Raw genomic sequence first — 19168 nt, forward strand, 5'->3', positions numbered from 1 at the left:
TTACAGATTTCTACCCATTTTTGTGAACATAACTAGGGTTTTACTTGAAGTAATATCAAGGCAAGAGGAAGATGAGTCATATATAAGGTACCTTTTTTCGCAGGGATGGGATATATTGATAGGAAGAATAAAGGAAGAAGGGTGACACATAACAGAAGGTAGTAGGGATAGCCTAAAATAGACATCAGCCTAACCAGGGCTGCTTTTAGAAATCACCGGGCCCCATACAGCCAACCTGACAGGGCCCCCTTCTCCTGGCCGAAAGTGACTGAGGACATAGATTTATCAGTCTCTTTCTCTGTAACCTCAGCTGCGCAGAAGAATTAACAGGAAGCACTCTGAGTCTTCCTGCTCATTCACAAACTGAAGCATAGTGAACACAGTTTACTATGCTTCAGTGATGAATGGACACAGGAGTGATTGGTACTGATCGCTCACTGTGTTCATTCAGGAATGGAAGGGACCAGTAAATGACATATTTACCAGCCCCTTCCCCAGCTCTCCATACTGAAACATCACCCTGTGTACCTGCAGTAGCTCTCGGCAGGAGAGGAGGGAAGCCAGCAGCACTGCAGGGGGACCCGAGTAGCAGATGGAAGGGGTGCATGTGCTAGAACCAATCCCCCGCAGTGCAGCCAGAGGGAGAAAGAAGAGACTCTGGCAGCGCTGCAAGGGGAGGCAGAAGAGGATTGGTGTCTGCAATCAGACAGTATTTCCGGACCTCAGCAGGTGCTCGGGCCCCCCCATTTGAACTGATGGGGTCCAGGCCCAGTACAGGAGGGCTGGCTGTACTGCCTTTACAGCGGCTCTGATGGGGGGGAGTGTAAGGATGGACAGTGCCCTGGGGATCATGTACTTTTGCAATTTTTAAAAATTTTATTTGGCTGAGAGCAGTGCCTTTTTAAAGCACTGACATTTGCAAAGAAGAATTGGGGTCCATTGCAAAAAAAAGGCACACTGTGTGCTGTTATCTTTTTTTACAAAAAAGAGTATGGCAAAAACTGTTAATATTTTTTTCTTTGTAAACATCAATGTTGCTGTAGCATATCCAACAGCAAGCATGAAAAAAATATGTGTAGAGTCCCCTTTACAATTTTGAGTCTGGTGTTGATTTTAGGGGGTACCCCATGCAAAAAAAGTGTGGGGTCCCCCAGGAAATCCATACTAGACCCTTAATCCAAGCATGCAGCCTGCCTGACCAGAAAAGGGAGGTGAGACAAGCTTGCAGCCCTCTACTTCCTGGGCCATACCAGGCCACATGCCCACAACATGGATGCATGGGGGACTCCGCTGGCAAAGTGAAATAAATGGCTTAATATTGTATAAAAAGCCTTCAATAATGATGATTCTCGTGAGACGAATTTTGGAATTATTTCTGCTTGAGTCAGCTTAAATCAAAACCGTGTGTTTTATTGTACACACATAAACTTGGAAAATACTTACAAAAATAGTACATTCATATTCAGAATTAGTGTTGTTTCATATATGCAAAAAATGTTCAAATATAGTTCATTTGTTTCAAAGATCTGAAAGTCTTTAGACATGTGCTTCCCTTTTGTCATGGCCTATTAAAAATGGCCGATTAACCTCTTGTGTCCTGGCTTGAATAGGTAGCTTGGAAAGCTGTTTGTCTTGGGAGGAAGATGTGTGTAAAAAGAGTGCCGTGTGTGTAGAGAGTGAGCCCGAAGACTGGATTCCTTGTGTCTATATGAACTCAGTCTTTCAAATTCGCGCCCAAACACAAATCCCTCCCATACACTCCCTTTTTCTCCACCTTCTAACAGAGAGCAACATCTGTTTTTCACTTTAACCAAACCTTTTAAACATGAAACCAGATATATGTGAGAGGCTTTCAGCAGACCTCTTAAAACATAAACGCATAAATCAAACAGAGTATCGGTTACATAGGAAAATTCAACCAAAACATATATTATTTACAAAATCCATCAAATTCTGACAGGGTCTTGACCTGCATTTTCAGTCAATGAATGGCCATTTGGGTATCACTAGCTCAAAGTCCTGTCATTCAAACACATATGGAAAATGCATATTCTTTTCAATAAAGCCAATTAAAATTTAGATATTAAGAATATAACATTCCCCTCTGAAATATGAATAACAATCATATTTCCAAAGTTTAAATTCATTCATAGCATCCATGTCCCATTCATACTGACTTTGATCCAATAACTCCAAATGTATTTCCATCACCAACCGAGTTTGCAATACCAAAACCCATCTTTCTCTTAAGCTTATTTTGCAATAAATCATCTCCTTTCTTGATTTCATTTCTAATTCGATAATATAATTTTTTCATTCTAAACATCAAACATAACTGGAATATAATGAATAACATAATAATAATAAAAAGAATAACTATAGGATGTGATAAAATATTTCCTGCTGCTGAGGTTATTGAAGTTTTTCCCCAAATTGATACACTATTACTGAATTTTTTTCCACCAATTACTTCCTGAAAATTCTGACCATTGATGAGATATCTCTTGCAAATTACCTTGTTCATGTTTAAATAATATTTCTGCATTCTGAAGTTCCTTAGCCAAAGCTATCAATAAACCTTTATCCTTATGAATTACATTTGCCCATTCTTCCCAAGGAAATTCATCTATCTGAGATATATTATATTGTGTGGGAAGAGCACTTATATTTTTCATAAGCACATTTGTTAAATTTGTTCTAAATCCATTAATACTTATTTCTACAATGTCTCCTTCTATACAATACAAGCCTTGATTTAGGTTTTCTGTATTTGTACAAGAAGAGAAAAAAGTTTTAACCCTTTCTGTATCTGACATGATCTGGAAACAAACCTTCTTTTTATCTACTAGAGTAACTAATTCAGAAATTGTTTCAACTTTTTCTATTCTTGCTGAACACAATGTATGATTATGATAACAAGAATGAAAAATACTTTTATCTTGATTAGGTAAACAGATAACTTTAGACTGAAATTGTAAACATGATGACAAATCTAATTGTTCTAATTCAGAATTTTCATTGTTAAATGCAAAATCTGTATACTGTAATTTATAATACAATAATTGTGTATTGCTGACGGGTAATCCCAAGACAGTGATTGGAACCAAAATTTGTTCTTGTCCTGCTATTGGAATCATAGAAGAACTATAACAAACATCCTGTTTACATCCTATCCATTTATTTACCCATAAATCTGTATGATTTATAGCATATACATATTCTCTGGGTAAATTCTGTAAAATGCCAAGAGGGGTTATTCCACTCTGAAATGCTTGTGCAATTATTTTAAAATTAGTGGAATATTCAGTCTGGATCTCTAAACATGCTCTGGCAATATGAGAATGTTGTTCACTTAACATTAAATCAAGAGTAATATTTTGAAGATGTAAAATAGATGGACCCATTATATTAGCTGTTTTAATAACCATATTTTCTAAAATTTCATTTAAATTTCTCTGTATTTTAATCCCATTACTACCCACTAAACCAGCTGTCTCAAGATCAGACTTTAAAGTATTAATGTCCATACTATTAGTAATACTCCCAATTGTGCCAATCCCTCCTAAAATACCTTCAACAATACCACGCTTATTTCTGTTATGGTTTCTATTATTAATTCCAAACCATCTCTCAATACCCAATTCCATATTAACCAAATGTCCTTGACATTGTGGAAACCTTGTAGAAATTTTCCATTCTGAAACATTAAAGTTCCACAATATAATGACAAACTTTCCCTCTCTCAAAAGAGTTCTGGATTGGAAATGGTTAATCTGAAATGGATTTGCTGAGAAACTTTTCTTACCAACACATGGAGTTTTCCTAGGAGACCTTACAACAACACTTGCCTTCGCACATTTCATTGGATAATTTACTATTGATATGCAACATTCATATATACCAGTATCATTCAAAGATACTCTCATTTGTTGATAAACAAATGTATTATTGATCCAATTCACACTACCATAAATTCCTTTATGAATTATCATAGTAGAATTGTGAAGAAAACTTCCCAAAAATTCATCGTTCCTTTTTCAAATTACCAATGAATCTTGAGGTACATATATTTTTGTTTTACATATCAAATGCAAACTATCATTATCTTCAAAAAATGTTCAAAGATTGTTACCTTTACAAATACTGACCAAAAACTCCTTCCCAATATATTGTGTTCAAAAGTTCTGGGTTCTGTTGTTTAACCTATAAGATCCCAGCATTTTAACAAAATTTGTTTTGGATTCTATTTTAACGTTTACCTCAACATTATTTCTACGAATGAAATATAATTCCATACAGCAATCATATCCCTGTCCTACAAATACATATCCATACAATTCTTCCGCTGTATTGTTATCAACGTATCTAGAATTATATTCTGTCATCTGTATTAAGATCAATATCTTTATCACTCTTGTCCTCTGTATTAATATCAATGTCTTTATCACTTTTGTCATCTATATTGATATCAGTGTCTAGATCTCTTTTGTCTCTGAATAATGTAATGACTTTGTTGTGTAATTCTTCAATCCTGTTAACCTCTGCATAGCTGGAACAGTTTGTGATATATTTTACCACAGATACAATTGTCACTAGGGAAAAGATGAATCCTGTGATGATGATAAATCTTCTCTCTTTAACACTTTCTTTTGTTGATCTGTCATCTTTCTTCTTTTTTGGAATCCATGATTCCTCCAGGTTAATGAAATATAATTCATTCCTAGGAAAAATAAAAGCAGCATCATTTATCTTAGAATATTACATTTGTTATACCCACATTTTTATTTATACATGCTTTTTTACTAAATTGAGAAGTCCTTGAACTAGTACCATTGTCCCTTGAACATCCATGATGTCAAATGGACCTTCCCAATTACTTTGCCATGGTCCACTTCTCCTGAACCTTTAGTTCTACCTGTGACGTGTATCTCACCATCTCTGGGTGTGACCTTACACATGGCAAATCTTTAATCACCATTTTTCTTTCTGTATAAACTTGTGCTAACAACATCTAATTTTTGATTTAAATAAATCTTTCCGTTCTTAATCATCAATCTTGATAAACCGTTTATCTTGAATAAAAGATAATTTTGGTTTTAATAATAAAATAACAAAATGTTACAAGAATCAGATATGTGTGTGTGTGAATGTAACAACAGTTTTCATGCTGTATATGTGTCTTGTGTATACTGGAGTGAATGTCTGCCAAAAAACTCTGTTACTGGCATTCTACTCCTAAAAAAACAAACCCCCTCCTTTCTTATTCAGAAAGGTTCTTTTTTGTCTTGTAGTCCCACAGATGCAGACTCTCAATGAGTAGTCCCCCCCTCCTTTTTAAAAAGGATGGTGTAATTATACTCTCAAATTCCTAAGGATGGGGCTATGTGCTCTGTGAGTAACCATTTAACTTATACAATACAAGTTTCTTTAAACTTCTAAAACAAATACTACATATCAGTATATATACAAATTGTCTTTTAATAATCTCCTAATCAAGGAATATTGTAAAATAAGGAAATTATGATCTTTTAACTCAAACTTAAAAATGTGTGGAAGGACCATTTTTCATACAAGTAACTGCATTTAACACCATTCTGTTCAAATTGTCCTGTATCATCTATAACCAAAACACTGTTGTGCAAAAGGAGCACAAAATACCAAAAAGAAATATCATTTTCTGAATGACATTCAATACCTTTAAATAACATCCTAATATCCCTTCTCAAATCACAAGCATTGCAGTAAAATACACTTCTAAGGGACACTAATGCCTTGCTGTCTACTGCCAACCAAACGTTCATTGTGAAACACAAGTGACAAAATAATTCTTCCTGTCATTAAATCAAATTAAGAATACTCTGTAACTGACAAAACTGTACCTGCAAACTGTGAATGATATGATACATGAAATCTCTGTCCTATTCCCAAGATTTTACACATTACCTGCATGATTTTACCTATAAAATGGAATCCTCTGCCACTACTGAGATTTGCTAGTATACCCCAAACTAGAAAAACATGAATAATCCACATCCTGTCAGTAATTAAAATATCTTAGTACACAGATTATACAAGATTTAATTACTCTGTCTACTGTCTCTTCAATTTTGTCCCAATAGAATTTCTCTTTAAGAATTTCAAGCAATTTTTGCTTACCAAAGTGATCTAAACTGTCATAATTAAATTTAGTGAATTCCACCTGTAGGTGTTGTGGTACATTAAAATATAGAAAATCCATCTAAGTCATGATATTAGATCCAGTTATCATTAACAAAATATAGATATAATATCACCCGATGAGGACTCAAAAAATCGATTAATCTTTTAAACCTCCGAAAACGAAGGAAAATCTTATATTTGTTTTTTCCACAACATAATTTTGACCATATTCAGGTTAAAATCACTAATTCTCCATACAAATCTGCATCCTTTGCTAATTGAGTACAAAGCTGTTAATTACCCCCTTATCAGATGAACTAAACCTCTCAATGTTCCATCTGGACAAAACATGAAAAATTAAAATCATAATAATCATAACTGGGAAAAATTAATAAAAAATTAATAATCCAAAGGATTATCCTTGAAAATACTAAAAATATATCAGATAAAAACCAAATCTCTGAACCTCAAATCATAACCTTATTATCCATAGCAAAGAATCAATAACCAGAAAATCCTTACCATCCATGCAGTTCATTTAAGGACTGCTAACATTGTTTTTCACAGTGTTATATGATACATAGTGATACCTTTCCTGTCTTAATGGACTATTTGCAGTTTGCAATCTTTGCATTTGGGTCTTAAAAGGAAAATTAGTTTGATTATTATGGCCTCTATACCTCAAATTACTACACCAGCGCACAGAATACACTTCATATCGCCTTGGCATCGTTTTCGGATAATACAACCTCTTTTGTATATCATTATTATTAGCCATCACACAAAACCTAGCTATGTGACCCTCTCTTTTGCAAACTAAACATTTAAGAGTTGGTTTTTTTGCATATACCTTTCTTTGAGTATATGGCGATGAAAATTTACATTTCTGTTGAATATTACTAATATTCAAATCAACAGACTTCACGCTTTCATTGTCTGAGGAAATATTAACCTCCTCAAATGACTCCACTGAGTCAACTCCAGAATCAGCATCATTATCCCTCGCCTCTGACTTTGTCACGTGTTCATAAGCTAAACACTGAGCATGTGCAGAAGACTGAGCTTGCAATAATTGCGTTTTAAGCAAACAGATAACATTCTCTTGTTCAATTTCTTTCTGAGTTAAAAAAGCAATACAACTTTCTTTTTCTTTAACCGATTCCAATAATGCATTCATTTTATGTTCTAATGCATCTTTTTCAATCATTAATTGTTCAATATGTAACTTCTCCTGTGTTTGTGCAATTTCTGTTACACTTTGCCTTTGTTTTCCTGGCATATCAAAAACCATTGCATTGAAGACTGTAACTAATTTCATCACATTGTTTAATTTTCTCTTAGATTTAACTAATGAAAATCTATTCTTCTCAATTTCTTTATTTGCCTGTAGGCATTGATTATACATTGATTGCCATAACTTAGTGTCTGAAATATAACTGGCTAAACCTTCAAATTCTAAATTACTTTCGTCAGCTATTACATTTATAAATTCCATATTTTGGTACTCACCGAATATAAAACTTTTCCGTTTTCCGCTGGACTCTAATTAAACCGTCTGTCAAGACTTCTGTATCCAAATCCTCTGGTCTTCACGAATCAAACATCAACAACATCAAGCGATTCTAGGTTCTTTCAATAATTGCAAAGTTTTCTCCTGTTCATCACATTTCCCCTCTGAACAACGGAAGAAGAACGTGGCATAAAAACTTCTGACGATTGAAACTGGCTGGCATCCGCCAATGAAATAAATGGCTTAATATTGTATAAAAAGCCTTCAATAATGATGATTCTCGTGAGACGAATTTTGGAATTATTTCTGCTTGAGTCAGCTTAAATCAAAACCGTGTGTTTTATTGTACACACATAAACTTGGAAAATACTTACAAAAATAGTACATTCATATTCAGAATTAGTGTTGTTTCATATATGCAAAAAATGTTCAAATATAGTTCATTTGTTTCAAAGATCTGAAAGTCTTTAGACATGTGCTTCCCTTTTGTCATGGCCTATTAAAAATGGCCGATTAACCTCTTGTGTCCTGGCTTGAATAGGTAGCTTGGAAAGCTGTTTGTCTTGGGAGGAAGATGTGTGTAAAAAGAGTGCCGTGTGTGTAGAGAGTGAGCCCGAAGACTGGATTCCTTGTGTCTATATGAACTCAGTCTTTCAAATTCGCGCCCAAACACAAATCCCTCCCATACACTCCCTTTTTCTCCACCTTCTAACAGAGAGCAACATCTGTTTTTCACTTTAACCAAACCTTTTAAACATGAAACCAGATATATGTGAGAGGCTTTCAGCAGACCTCTTAAAACATAAACGCATAAATCAAACAGAGTATCGGTTACATAGGAAAATTCAACCAAAACATATATTATTTACAAAATCCATCAAATTCTGACAGGGTCTTGACCTGCATTTTCAGTCAATGAATGGCCATTTGGGTATCACTAGCTCAAAGTCCTGTCATTCAAACACATATGGAAAATGCATATTCTTTTCAATAAAGCCAATTAAAATTTAGATATTAAGAATATAACACAAAGCACCTTTTGCCCATTTTGATGAGGATAAGGGCCTTTTGCCCACAAGCCTGGCCCACTGGTTGTGGGGGTCTGCAGACAGGGAGCTTATCAGAATCTGGAAGTCCTTGTTAGAAATAAGGTGCCCCCCTATATGAATGAGTAATGCCCCGTACACACGGTCGGATTTTCCTACGAAAATGTGTGATAGGACCTTGTTGTCGGAAATTCCGACCGTGTGTAGGCTCCATCACACATTTTCCATCGGATTTTCCGACACACAAAGTTTAAGAGCAGGCTATAAAATTTTCCGACAACAAAATCCGTTGTCGGAATTTCCGATCGTGTGTACACAAATCCGACGCACAAAGTGCCACGCATGCTTAGAATAAATAAAGAGATGAAAGCTATTGGCTACTGCCCCGTTTATAGTCCCAACGTACGTGTTTTACGTCACCGCATTCAGAACGATCGGATTGTCCGACAACTATGTGTGACCGTGTGTATGCAAGACAAGTTTGAGCCAACATCCGTCGGAAAAAATCCTAGGATTTTGTTGTCGGAATGTCCGATCAATGTCCGACCGTGTGTATGGGGCATTAGACATACATACAGTGGGGACGGAACGTATTCAGACCCCCTTAATTTTTCACTCTTTGTTACATTGCAGACATTTGCTAAAATAATTTAAGTTCATGTTTTTTCCTCATTAATGTACACACAGCACCCCATATTGACAGAAAAACACAGAATTGTTGACATTTTTGCAGATTTATTAAAAAAGAAAAACTGAAATATCACATGGTCCTAAGTATTCAGACCCTTTGCCGTGACACTCATATATTTAACTCAGGTGCTGTCCATTTCTTCTGATCATCCTTGAGATGGTTCTACACCTTCATTTGAATCCAGCTGTGTTTGATTATACTGATTGGACTTGATTAGGAAAGCCACACACCTGTCTATATAAGACCTTACAGCTCACAGTGCATGTCAGAGCAAATGGGAATCATGAGGTCAAAGGAACTGCCTGAAGAGCTCACAGACAGAATTGTGGCAAGGCACAGATCTGGCCAAGGTTACAAAAAAAATGTCTGCTGCACTTAAGGTTCCTAAGAGCACAGTGGCCTCCATAATCCTTAAATGGAAGACGTTTGGGATGACCAGAACCCTTCCTAGAGCTGGCCGTCTGGCCAAACTGAGCTATCGGGGGAGAAGAGCCTTGGTGAGAGAGCTAAAGAAGAACCCAAAGATCACTGTGGCTGAGCTCCAGAGATGCAGTCGGGAGATGGGAGAAAGTTGTAGAAAGTCAACCATCACTGCAGCCCTCCACCATGGCAGAGTGGCCCGACGGAAGCCTCTCCTCAGTGCAAGACACATGAAAGCCCGCATGGAGTTTTCTAAAAAACACCTGAAGGACTCCAAGATGGTGAAAAATAAGATTCTCTGGTCTGATGAGACCAAGATAAAACTTTTTGGCTTTAATTCTAAGCGGTATGTGTGGAGAATACCAGGCACTGCTCATCACCTGTCCAATACAGTCACAACAGTGAAGCATGGTGGTGGCAGCATCATGGTGTGGGGGTGTTTTTCAGCTGCAGGGACAGGACGACTGGTTGCAATCGAGGGAAAGTTGAATGCGGCCAAGTACAGGGATATCCTGGATGAAAACCTTCTCCAGAGTGCTCAGGACCTCAGACTCGGCCGAAGGTTTACCTTCCAACAAGACAATGATCCTAAGCACACAAAATAACGAAGGAATGACTTCACAACAACTCCCTGACTGTTCTTGAATGACCCAGCCAGAGCCCTGACTTAAACCAAATTGAGCATCTCTGGAGAGACCTAAAAATGGCTGTCCACCAACGTTTATCATCCAATCTGACAGAACTGGAGAGGATCTGCAAGGATGAATGGCAGAGTATCCCCAAATCCAGGTGTGAAAAACTTGTTGCATCTTTCCCAAAAAGACTCATGGCTGTATTAGATCAAAAGGGTGCTTCTACTAAATACTGAGCAAAGGGTCTGAATACTTAGGACCATGTGATATTTCAGTTTTTCTTTTTTAATAAATCTGCAAAAATGTCAACAATTCTGTGTTTTTCTGTCAATATGGGGTGCTGTGTCTACATTAATGAGGAAAAAAAAATGAACTTAAATGATTTTAGCAAATGGCTGCAATATAACAAAGAGTGAAACATTTAAGGGGGTCTGAATACTTTCCGTCCCCACTGTAGTACCTCTACTCATTCACAAAAAAAATTCAAGCTAGAAATAAAGACACTCAATCATTTGTCCTTAAAAAAAAAAAAAAAAAAAAAGAAAGATGAACCCCATGCACATGTTTGATCTTGAGCTTGCTGATTGCCAAATAACAGCTCCTCGAGTTGTTGTCAGCTATATACATAAAGGAAGTGACAGAGATAGTAGTGACATCATGAACCAAATTTGGCTATGGCCATAATTGGTCAACATCACACCTTTTCTACAGTTTATATGATGCACGACTCCCACCAAATGGGGCCAATCAGGCTAAAGTGTGGGTATTCATCCTAGGTTTGGTACGAACTGTCAGCTCATCCCTAATCTTCAGCTTGTTAACAATGGAAAATTGTAACACTCACTTTGCTAAATTAAGTCTCTACGCCAGCTTTTCTTAAACTTTTTAGCCTAGAGAAACAATTACAATAATTTACAGGCCTCAGGGTTAACCTGAACAATTATTCAGTTTTCAGCTCTTGATACATTTAATTGTGGCACACCCAGAATATTTGACCTCCCTAATCTACCATAAATTATTCTCAGTGATATTCATAAAATGAAATGAACTCAGTGGCCAAAAAAGGACAGACAGTGAAAACTGTTTAGTTCTTGCAGGCTAGAGCTCATTGTAGTGTCCCTTACACTGATGGTCAGTGGAAATCTGTTCCCTTAAGCTGGCCAAAGGCAAGTAGTTTGGTTTTCTTTCAGCCATCGGGCTAAATGAAAAAAGGGAACAGATTCCACCATCCAACTTGTCAGTTGGTCAGGAGTCAATCCAATGTTTGACTTCTGTCACGTGTGAATGGCTGCACACTGATCAATATATGGCTGATTCCTGCTGAACCAGCTGAATTTTGATCTGTCTTTGGCCAGTTGTACACTGATGGTAGGAAGAATTTTTTTAATAACATTGGTTGTTAGCATAGGCAGGAGATCTGTCTACCAATTTGCACTGCTCAAGGAACCCCTAGAAACATCTGGAGGAACCCGAGTTGAGAAAGGGGCTCTACACTTTGAGTAAACCAATGTGAATCATTGAGAAAGCACAGTGAAGTAGCCTATAATATTAAAGTGATTGTAAAGGGAAAAACAGACCACAGAAGGTTTTTCTACCTTTACAACCACTTTAAAGTGAAATACAGTAATAATAGTTGAAATATAGAAAGATCTTGCGAGCCAGAGATGGGTTAATGCCTACAAAATAAATCAATGGTAATAGCCAGCTGCAAACACTAGTCACGTTTCATACCCGTTGTGACGGACCTGGCCGGGACAGAGGCTGTTGGAGAGGACTGGGTGCGGGCCTCTTGCCCACCGATTATGGGCCCTAGCATTTGGGGGAATGGTGCTCTCTGTGAGCTGTATGCCTGGGGACCCTGGGGTTGGTGTTACTTTGGATTCAGCTCCATGTCCCCCCAAAAACACACAGACTCTGGGAACCCTTTATATGCCATATTAGAATGGTGACTGATTTATACCGTTGGGACTCGTACTGTTAAATGCTAATGTCATCAATTCTGCTATAATGTGTTTATTGTAAATAAGTCTAGTGTGGCTCTAAGAGTCTTTTCACCCATTGTTGTTTGTGTTAATTAACTGTGTGAAGCTCGGTGACCACAAGTCTGAGCGAAAGGTCATGTCTCAGTCACCTAGGCTGTATAAAGGATTAGATAATTGGCTCATGTTAATTAAGTTACAGTTGTATTGTTAGAGGAGGTTCCAACAGCATATAAAGTCTTGTAACTTTGATTCACAATAAACAGTCCATGTTAGCAGTGAAGCAAGTGTCGCCTTTTTTTTTGCTCAGAGAGGTTGGAATATCTGATATCTGTATACAGACTGGGAGGAAGTGGTATTTGACGGAAGCACTCAAGCGGAGTGTGGGACGTTCCGTGACATTGGTGGCAAGCAGCGGGAAAGCTTCCTACAGTCTGGGACATCCAAACTTCCATCTGGATCCAAGGTCCAGATAGCAGGAGAGGAGAGGAGAGATACCAGCCGCCATGGATGAGGAATTCAGAAGGAGGTTGCGAGAGATGCAGATACAGCACAGAGGACCAGTATCGGAGCAGGTCCTGCTGGGATGGTGTGATTCTATTCGCTGCAAACTCTGGAAGGAAGCGCTAGCCCGTGAGCAGCGACACCAGGGAAAAGTTCTCCCCTCCATCGAGGAAAGGTACTGGTCGCAGTACGGACTGCGGGTGCGGTTTTTGGGAGAAGAACCACACAAGAAGCAAACAGCTGAATTAAGCAGGCTGGTCTGGGCAGAGATAAAGCTGGATGAGAGCTACAGAGCCCTCCGGTGGCATGTATCCCAAGCATGTCCCTGGATAGCGGATGACAGCCCAACAGAAGGCTTAAGCTACGGCGGCTTGGGACTGTTGTATGTGAAGCTGACAGGGGACTCTAACTTTGGGAGTGATTTGGAGTGGCGGGTGGACGAAATCATGGATTTCTGAGAAGGGCTACTGAACATTTCGGAAGTGCACTGGGCACAGGAAGATTTGGAGTTTCTGGCCGTTCAGGAATGGGAGCTAGAGATCGCCTACAGACGGCTGCTAGACATTGCTCAGTGCCAGGGCTGGGCTCCCTTTGCCTGGGACTATCAGGAAATACCAGCTGACAACCCTGAAATCCTGGCTGAAGAGTCGGCAATGTGGCAGAGCAATAGTGTGCTTTGCCAACCTGGCCCCACAGCTATAGAGGCGGAGGTCGTATGGCGGATGCAGCAAGTGCTGACTGACCTTGATGATCCTGTTTCTGCATGGGATGATCTTGGATGGAGGAATGTGCCTGTTCAGCAGCATGCCAGAGAATCTGCAGCGGAAAATCTGGAGATTGCCATCCCCACACCTGAAGTGCTGACAACCGGGCAGAGCTCTGCTAACCTCTGCCCAGCACTGATAGCATCTTCTGGATTCCATGGACAGGAGATGGTGAACCTCCATCCCCAGATACCAGTTGCAGAGATGGGGGATTTGATAGACTTTTCTACTGAGGAGGAACCATCGAGTGAGCCCCCAGCAGAAAAGTTGGGATTAGGGCCAAACTTCATTGCGCTCTGCTCAGCACTGATGGCATCTTCTGAGTTCCGCGGACAGGAGATGGTGAACCTCTATCCACAGACACCAGTTATAGAGGTAGGGGATTTAATAGACTTTTCTGCTGAGGAAGAACAACCTGATGAGCCTCCAGCAGAAGAGCTGCTATTGGGGCCAAACTTCACTGTGCTCTGCCCCGCACCAACAGCAGTATCTGTGGAGTTACAGGGAACTTCCCCAGTTGAAGCACTGGCAACCGGACAGAGTGCTACCAACCTCTGGCCATCACCTGCAACAACTACAGAGTTCCAGGGAGGTGGGGCAGTCGGCCTCCCTCCCCAACAGGTAGCCAGAGCAGATGGTGTGGGATTTCCAGCAGAAGGGCTGGCAACAGGGCCGAGTACTGCTGGACTCTGCCCTCAACTAACAGGAGATGGATTTCCTGTGAAGGTGGATGGGACTTCAGTCTCCACCTGTATACTCCAGGGATGCTGGGCAGTCGGCCCAGATCCCCAACAGCATGACAGAGTGAGCCCAGTCCCCCTGTCTTCTCTCCAGCGGCAGAAAGGACTCCAGGGAGAAGGACCAGTCCAGGCCTCTCCCCAGCGGCAGATATGTTCTCTGAGAGAGGAAGAGGTTGGCTGGGTGAGTAATACTCTGTTTGGAATAATTTATTTGGGGTACTGTGTGCGTACAGGCATTAGAGGACTGGAACTACTGACTAACTTCGGAGTCAACCCGTCTGGGGTCTCCTCCTGTGTTAGTCTCCTGCCGAAAGGGGAGAAATGTGACGGACCTGGCCGGGACAGAGGCTGTTGGAGAGGACTGGGTGCGGGCCTCTTGCCCACCGATTATGGGCCCTAGCATTTGGGGGAATGGTGCTCTCTGTGAGCTGTATGCCTGGGGACCCTGGGGTTGGTGTTACTTTGGATTCAGCTCCATGTCCCCCCAAAAACACACAGACTCTGGGAACCCTTTATATGCCATATTAGAATGGTGACTGATTTATACTGTTGGGACTCGTACTGTTAAATGCTAATGTCATCAATTCTGCAATAATGTGTTTATTGTAAATAAGTCTAGTGTGGCTCTAAGAGTCTTTTCACCCATTGTTGTTTGTGTTAATTAACTGTGTGAAGCTCGGTGACCACAAGTCTGAGCGAAAGGTCATGTCTCAGTCACCTAGGCTGTATAAAGGATTAGATAATTAGCTCATGTTAATTAAGTTACAGTTGTATTGTTAGAGGAGGTTCCAACAGCATATAAAGTCTTGTAACTTTGATTCACAATAAACAGTCCATGTTAGCAGTGAAGCAAGTGTCGCCTTGTTTTCTGCTCAGAGAGGTGGGAATATCTGATATCTGTATACAGACTGGGAGGAAGTGGTATATGACGGAAGCACTCAAGCGGAGTGTGGGACGTTCTGTGAATGTAAATGGCAAGATAATTAAATACGTGCGTTTGCGCTAGAAAAATTATAATAATAAAAGTGAAAATCTGTATGTGGAAAATTAAAATAAATACCAATATGTCTAAAACAATATTTCGTAAATAACAATCTGTGATAAATTAATTAGTAATAAAATGAACAAAGTGCAGTGTGCATATATAATGTTGAAAATCCAAGTGCAAACTTAGGTTAAAAAAGGGCTCACTCTTTCCATAGAGTGATTAATAAAGTTGTTAATAAACAAATACAGTGTCCATCAATAGTGACATCCATCGTGCTCATCCAAGGAGTGTGAAAAAAATCATGCTCCAGTGCTCTCCAGTGACCCCCAAAAGCATATGCGCTCACCTCAGAGCGTGTGACACAGTAACCAAACTATGTCAAAACACGCTTTGGAGCCACTCCTGGGCTCTAAATGGTATGCAGGTGCTGACCTCCAACTTGCTCAGTTAATAGCGTTCCAATTCATAAATAAAAAAGAAGAAACTCCATAGTGTAACATTGTAAGGAATTTATTCTAAAAACAAACACTCCCCACATAGGGGTACTCACATTGTATGGGTGCGTAAGTGCACCATCCTATTCAAGGCTTCACAAATGAGAAAACAGATCGCTGGTATGGCGTGCAGTATAGTATACTCGTCTCGTCTCTTCCTCCATGCTGACAGCTCCGTCCTGGCCCCTCCCCTACGCTGTTCGACACAGGGATCATGTGTCTTCATCAGGGGGATCTGATTGGACGGACGCTCTATGGTCAAGATATACTAACGGCGGTCATTTTTCCATAAACCGCAGACAGACTAGTAATAGGCTACAGCTGTCCTCTCACATTATAATGCATTGACCCCTACGATCAGCGGTGGAAAACTTACCTAACGACAGAGGGATCAAAACGCCTAGCCATCCATAGCTAGATGAAAAAGTTTACTTCAAACCCATAATCTAATAAACTTACGATAAAACTAATTATAACCCAGAGCGGAGCTGTGTGTTTCCAAGGATACCATACCGCACCTCATACATATACATAACACCTCATAAATACTTATAACTTGATTGAGCATATTAAACTTATTGTGTTAACCGCATAAATCGCTAAATAAAAAGTCAAGGCAGTTGCAATCCATAGGGAAATACAATCAGAAAACATTTTTGAAAAAAATCTGAAAAAATTAGAAAAAAATATCAAAATTTCATATATAAAATTCCTAGCTTAGTGGCAGATCATAATGTCATAGTTCATAAATACCATCCCACTGGGGTGCAAAATCATATGCATAACTTTAATAAACCTAATCAGCTCCATTGTGTGGTCTGGACCATATATATATAATAAAAATCTATAAAAAATGTAGATAAAAAATCTACATAACGTGTGTAGAAAAATACGTAAAAAAAATATAATAAAATAAAAATTAAAATAAAATAAAAATAAAAATAAAAATAAAAAATAAATAAAAATAAAAATAAAAACGTATTACAAATATATCAAAAATATGTGTTAAAATGACTATCTATAGGAGAGTATTGGAAATATATATTAGAAAATATATAAAATAAAATAAAATAAAATGGGAAGATATAACTATATGTAAGGAAGAATAAGTAAGACCCTCTATCAACTAATCGTATCTATTTGCACCAATAAGATGCATAATTCCCTCCTATTGGTCATATAGATCAAATCATAATAGATGTGGCTAGTAAGGAAGAGTAAATATCTATTTGCACCAATAAGATGCATAATTCCCTCCTATTGGTCATGCAGACCAACTCAAAATTGATATTTTTAATTTTATTTTTATCTTATTTTATTTTTATTTTATTATTTTTTTTTACGTACTTTTCTACACATGTTATGTAGATTTTTTATCTACATTTTGTATATATTTTTATTATATATATATGGTCCAGACCACACAATGGGGCTGATTAGGTTTATTAAAGTTATGCATATGATTTTGCACCCCAGTGGGATGGTATTTATGAACTATGACATTATGATCTGCCACTAAGCTAGGAATTTTATATATGAAATTTTGATATTTTTTTCAAATTTATTTTCTGATTTTATTTCCCTATGGATTGCAACTGCCTTGTCTTTTTATTTAGCGATTTATGCGGTTAACACAATAAGTTTAACCACTTGCCGCCCGCCATATAGCAGAATGATGTCGGCAAAGTGGTTTCAAAATCCTGACTGGACGTCATATGACGTCCTCAGGATATTGAGCCGCTGCGGGCCCCCGGGGGCGCGCATCGCGGCGATCGTTGTTGCGGGGTGTCAGTCTGACACCCCGCAACACCGATCTAGGTAAAGAGTCTCCGACGGAGACTCTTTACCACGTGATCAGCCGTGTCCAATCACGGCTGATCACGATGTAAATAGGAAGAGCCGGTGATCGGCTTTTCCTCACTCGCGTCTGACAGACGCGAGTAGAGGAGAGCCGATCGGCTGCTCTCCTGACAGGGGGGTCTGTGCTGATTGTTTATCAGCACAGCCCCCCCTCGGATCCTACCCAGGACTACCAGGGAAGCCGCCCAGGACCACCAGGGAAACCAGCCACACTGGACCACCAGGTTTGCCCCCTAGACCCCCAGGGAAATACTGATCTGTGCAAAGGCAGCTGCCAATCAATGCCCAGGCAGCTGCCAATCAGTGCCCACTCCCATGCCTACCACTGCCAGTGCCACCAGGGATGCCCATCAGTGCCGCGTATCAGTGCCCATCAGTGCCACGTATCAGTGCCCATCAGTGCCCATCAGTGCCACGTATCAGTGCCCATTAGTGCCGCCTATCAGTGCCCAGCAGTGCCGCCTATCAGTGCCCATCAATGCCACCCATAAGAACCCATCTGTGCAGCCTTTCAGTGCCCATAGGTGTTGCCTAACAGTGCCCATCAGTGCCCACCAGTGCCACCCAGTGCCACCCATAAGTGCCCATCAGTGCCGCCTATCAATGCCCATCAGTGCTGCATATCAGTGCCACCCATCAGTGCCGCCTACCAGTGCCCATCAGTGCCGCATATCAGTGCCCATCGTCAGTGCCCATCAGTGCCCGCTCATTGGTGCCACCTCATCGCTGCTGCCTTATCAGTGCCTGTCAGTGCCGCCTTATCAGTGCCCATCAGTGAAGGAGAAAACTTACTTATTTATAAAATTTTTAAACAAAAACAAAAGCAAAACTTTTATTTTTTTCAGAATTTTCGGTCTTTTTTTTATCTGTTTCGCAAAAAATAAAAACCGCAGAGGTGATCAAATACCACCAAAAGAAAGCTCTATTTTTGGGAACAAAATGATAACAATTTTGTTTGGGTACAGTGTTGGATGACCGCGCAATTGTCATTCAAACTGCGACAGCACTGAAAGCTGAAAATTGGTCTGGGCAGGAAGGTGTCTAAGTCCCCTGTATTGAAGTGGTTAATATGCTCGATCAAGTTATAAGTATTTATGAGGTGTTATGTATATGTATGAGGTGCGGTATGGTAACCTTGGAAACACACAGCTCTGCTCTGGGTTATAATTAGTTTTATCGTAAGTTTATTAGATTATGGGTTTGAAGTAAACTTTTACATCTAGCTATGGATGGCTAGGCGTTTTGATCCCTCTGTCGTTAGGTAAGTTTTCCACCGCTGATCGTAGGGGTCAATGCATTAGAATGTGAGAGGACAGCTGTAGCCTATTACTAGTCTGTCTGCGGTCTATGGCAAAATGGCCACCATTAGTATATCTTGACC

General features: G+C 39.5%; 1 protein-coding gene across 1 annotated transcript; it reads right to left on the reverse strand.

The window, feature by feature from the left end:
- Positions 1 to 1389: 1389 nt before the first annotated feature.
- On the reverse strand, positions 1390 to 8693 carry LOC141139775 (uncharacterized). Its single transcript, XM_073626245.1, has 2 exons — positions 7669 to 8693; positions 1390 to 4720 (listed from the first exon to the last, which is right to left on the reverse strand). The coding sequence occupies exon 2, from the start codon at positions 3990 to 3992 to the stop codon at positions 2445 to 2447; it is 1548 nt and encodes a 515-aa protein (XP_073482346.1). The 5' UTR covers positions 3993 to 4720; positions 7669 to 8693; the 3' UTR covers positions 1390 to 2444.
- Positions 8694 to 19168: the final 10475 nt, after the last annotated feature.

This window comes from Aquarana catesbeiana, linkage group LG04 (assembly GCF_042186555.1).
Source record: "Aquarana catesbeiana isolate 2022-GZ linkage group LG04, ASM4218655v1, whole genome shotgun sequence".
In the NCBI taxonomy this organism is placed as follows: Eukaryota; Metazoa; Chordata; class Amphibia; order Anura; family Ranidae; genus Aquarana; species Aquarana catesbeiana.

Bases quoted from the DNA above. Each gene is read 5' to 3' on its own strand.
- LOC141139775 (XM_073626245.1), bottom strand. From the start codon at position 3,992: ATGATAATTCATAAAGGAATTTATGGTAGTGTGAATTGGATCAATAAT.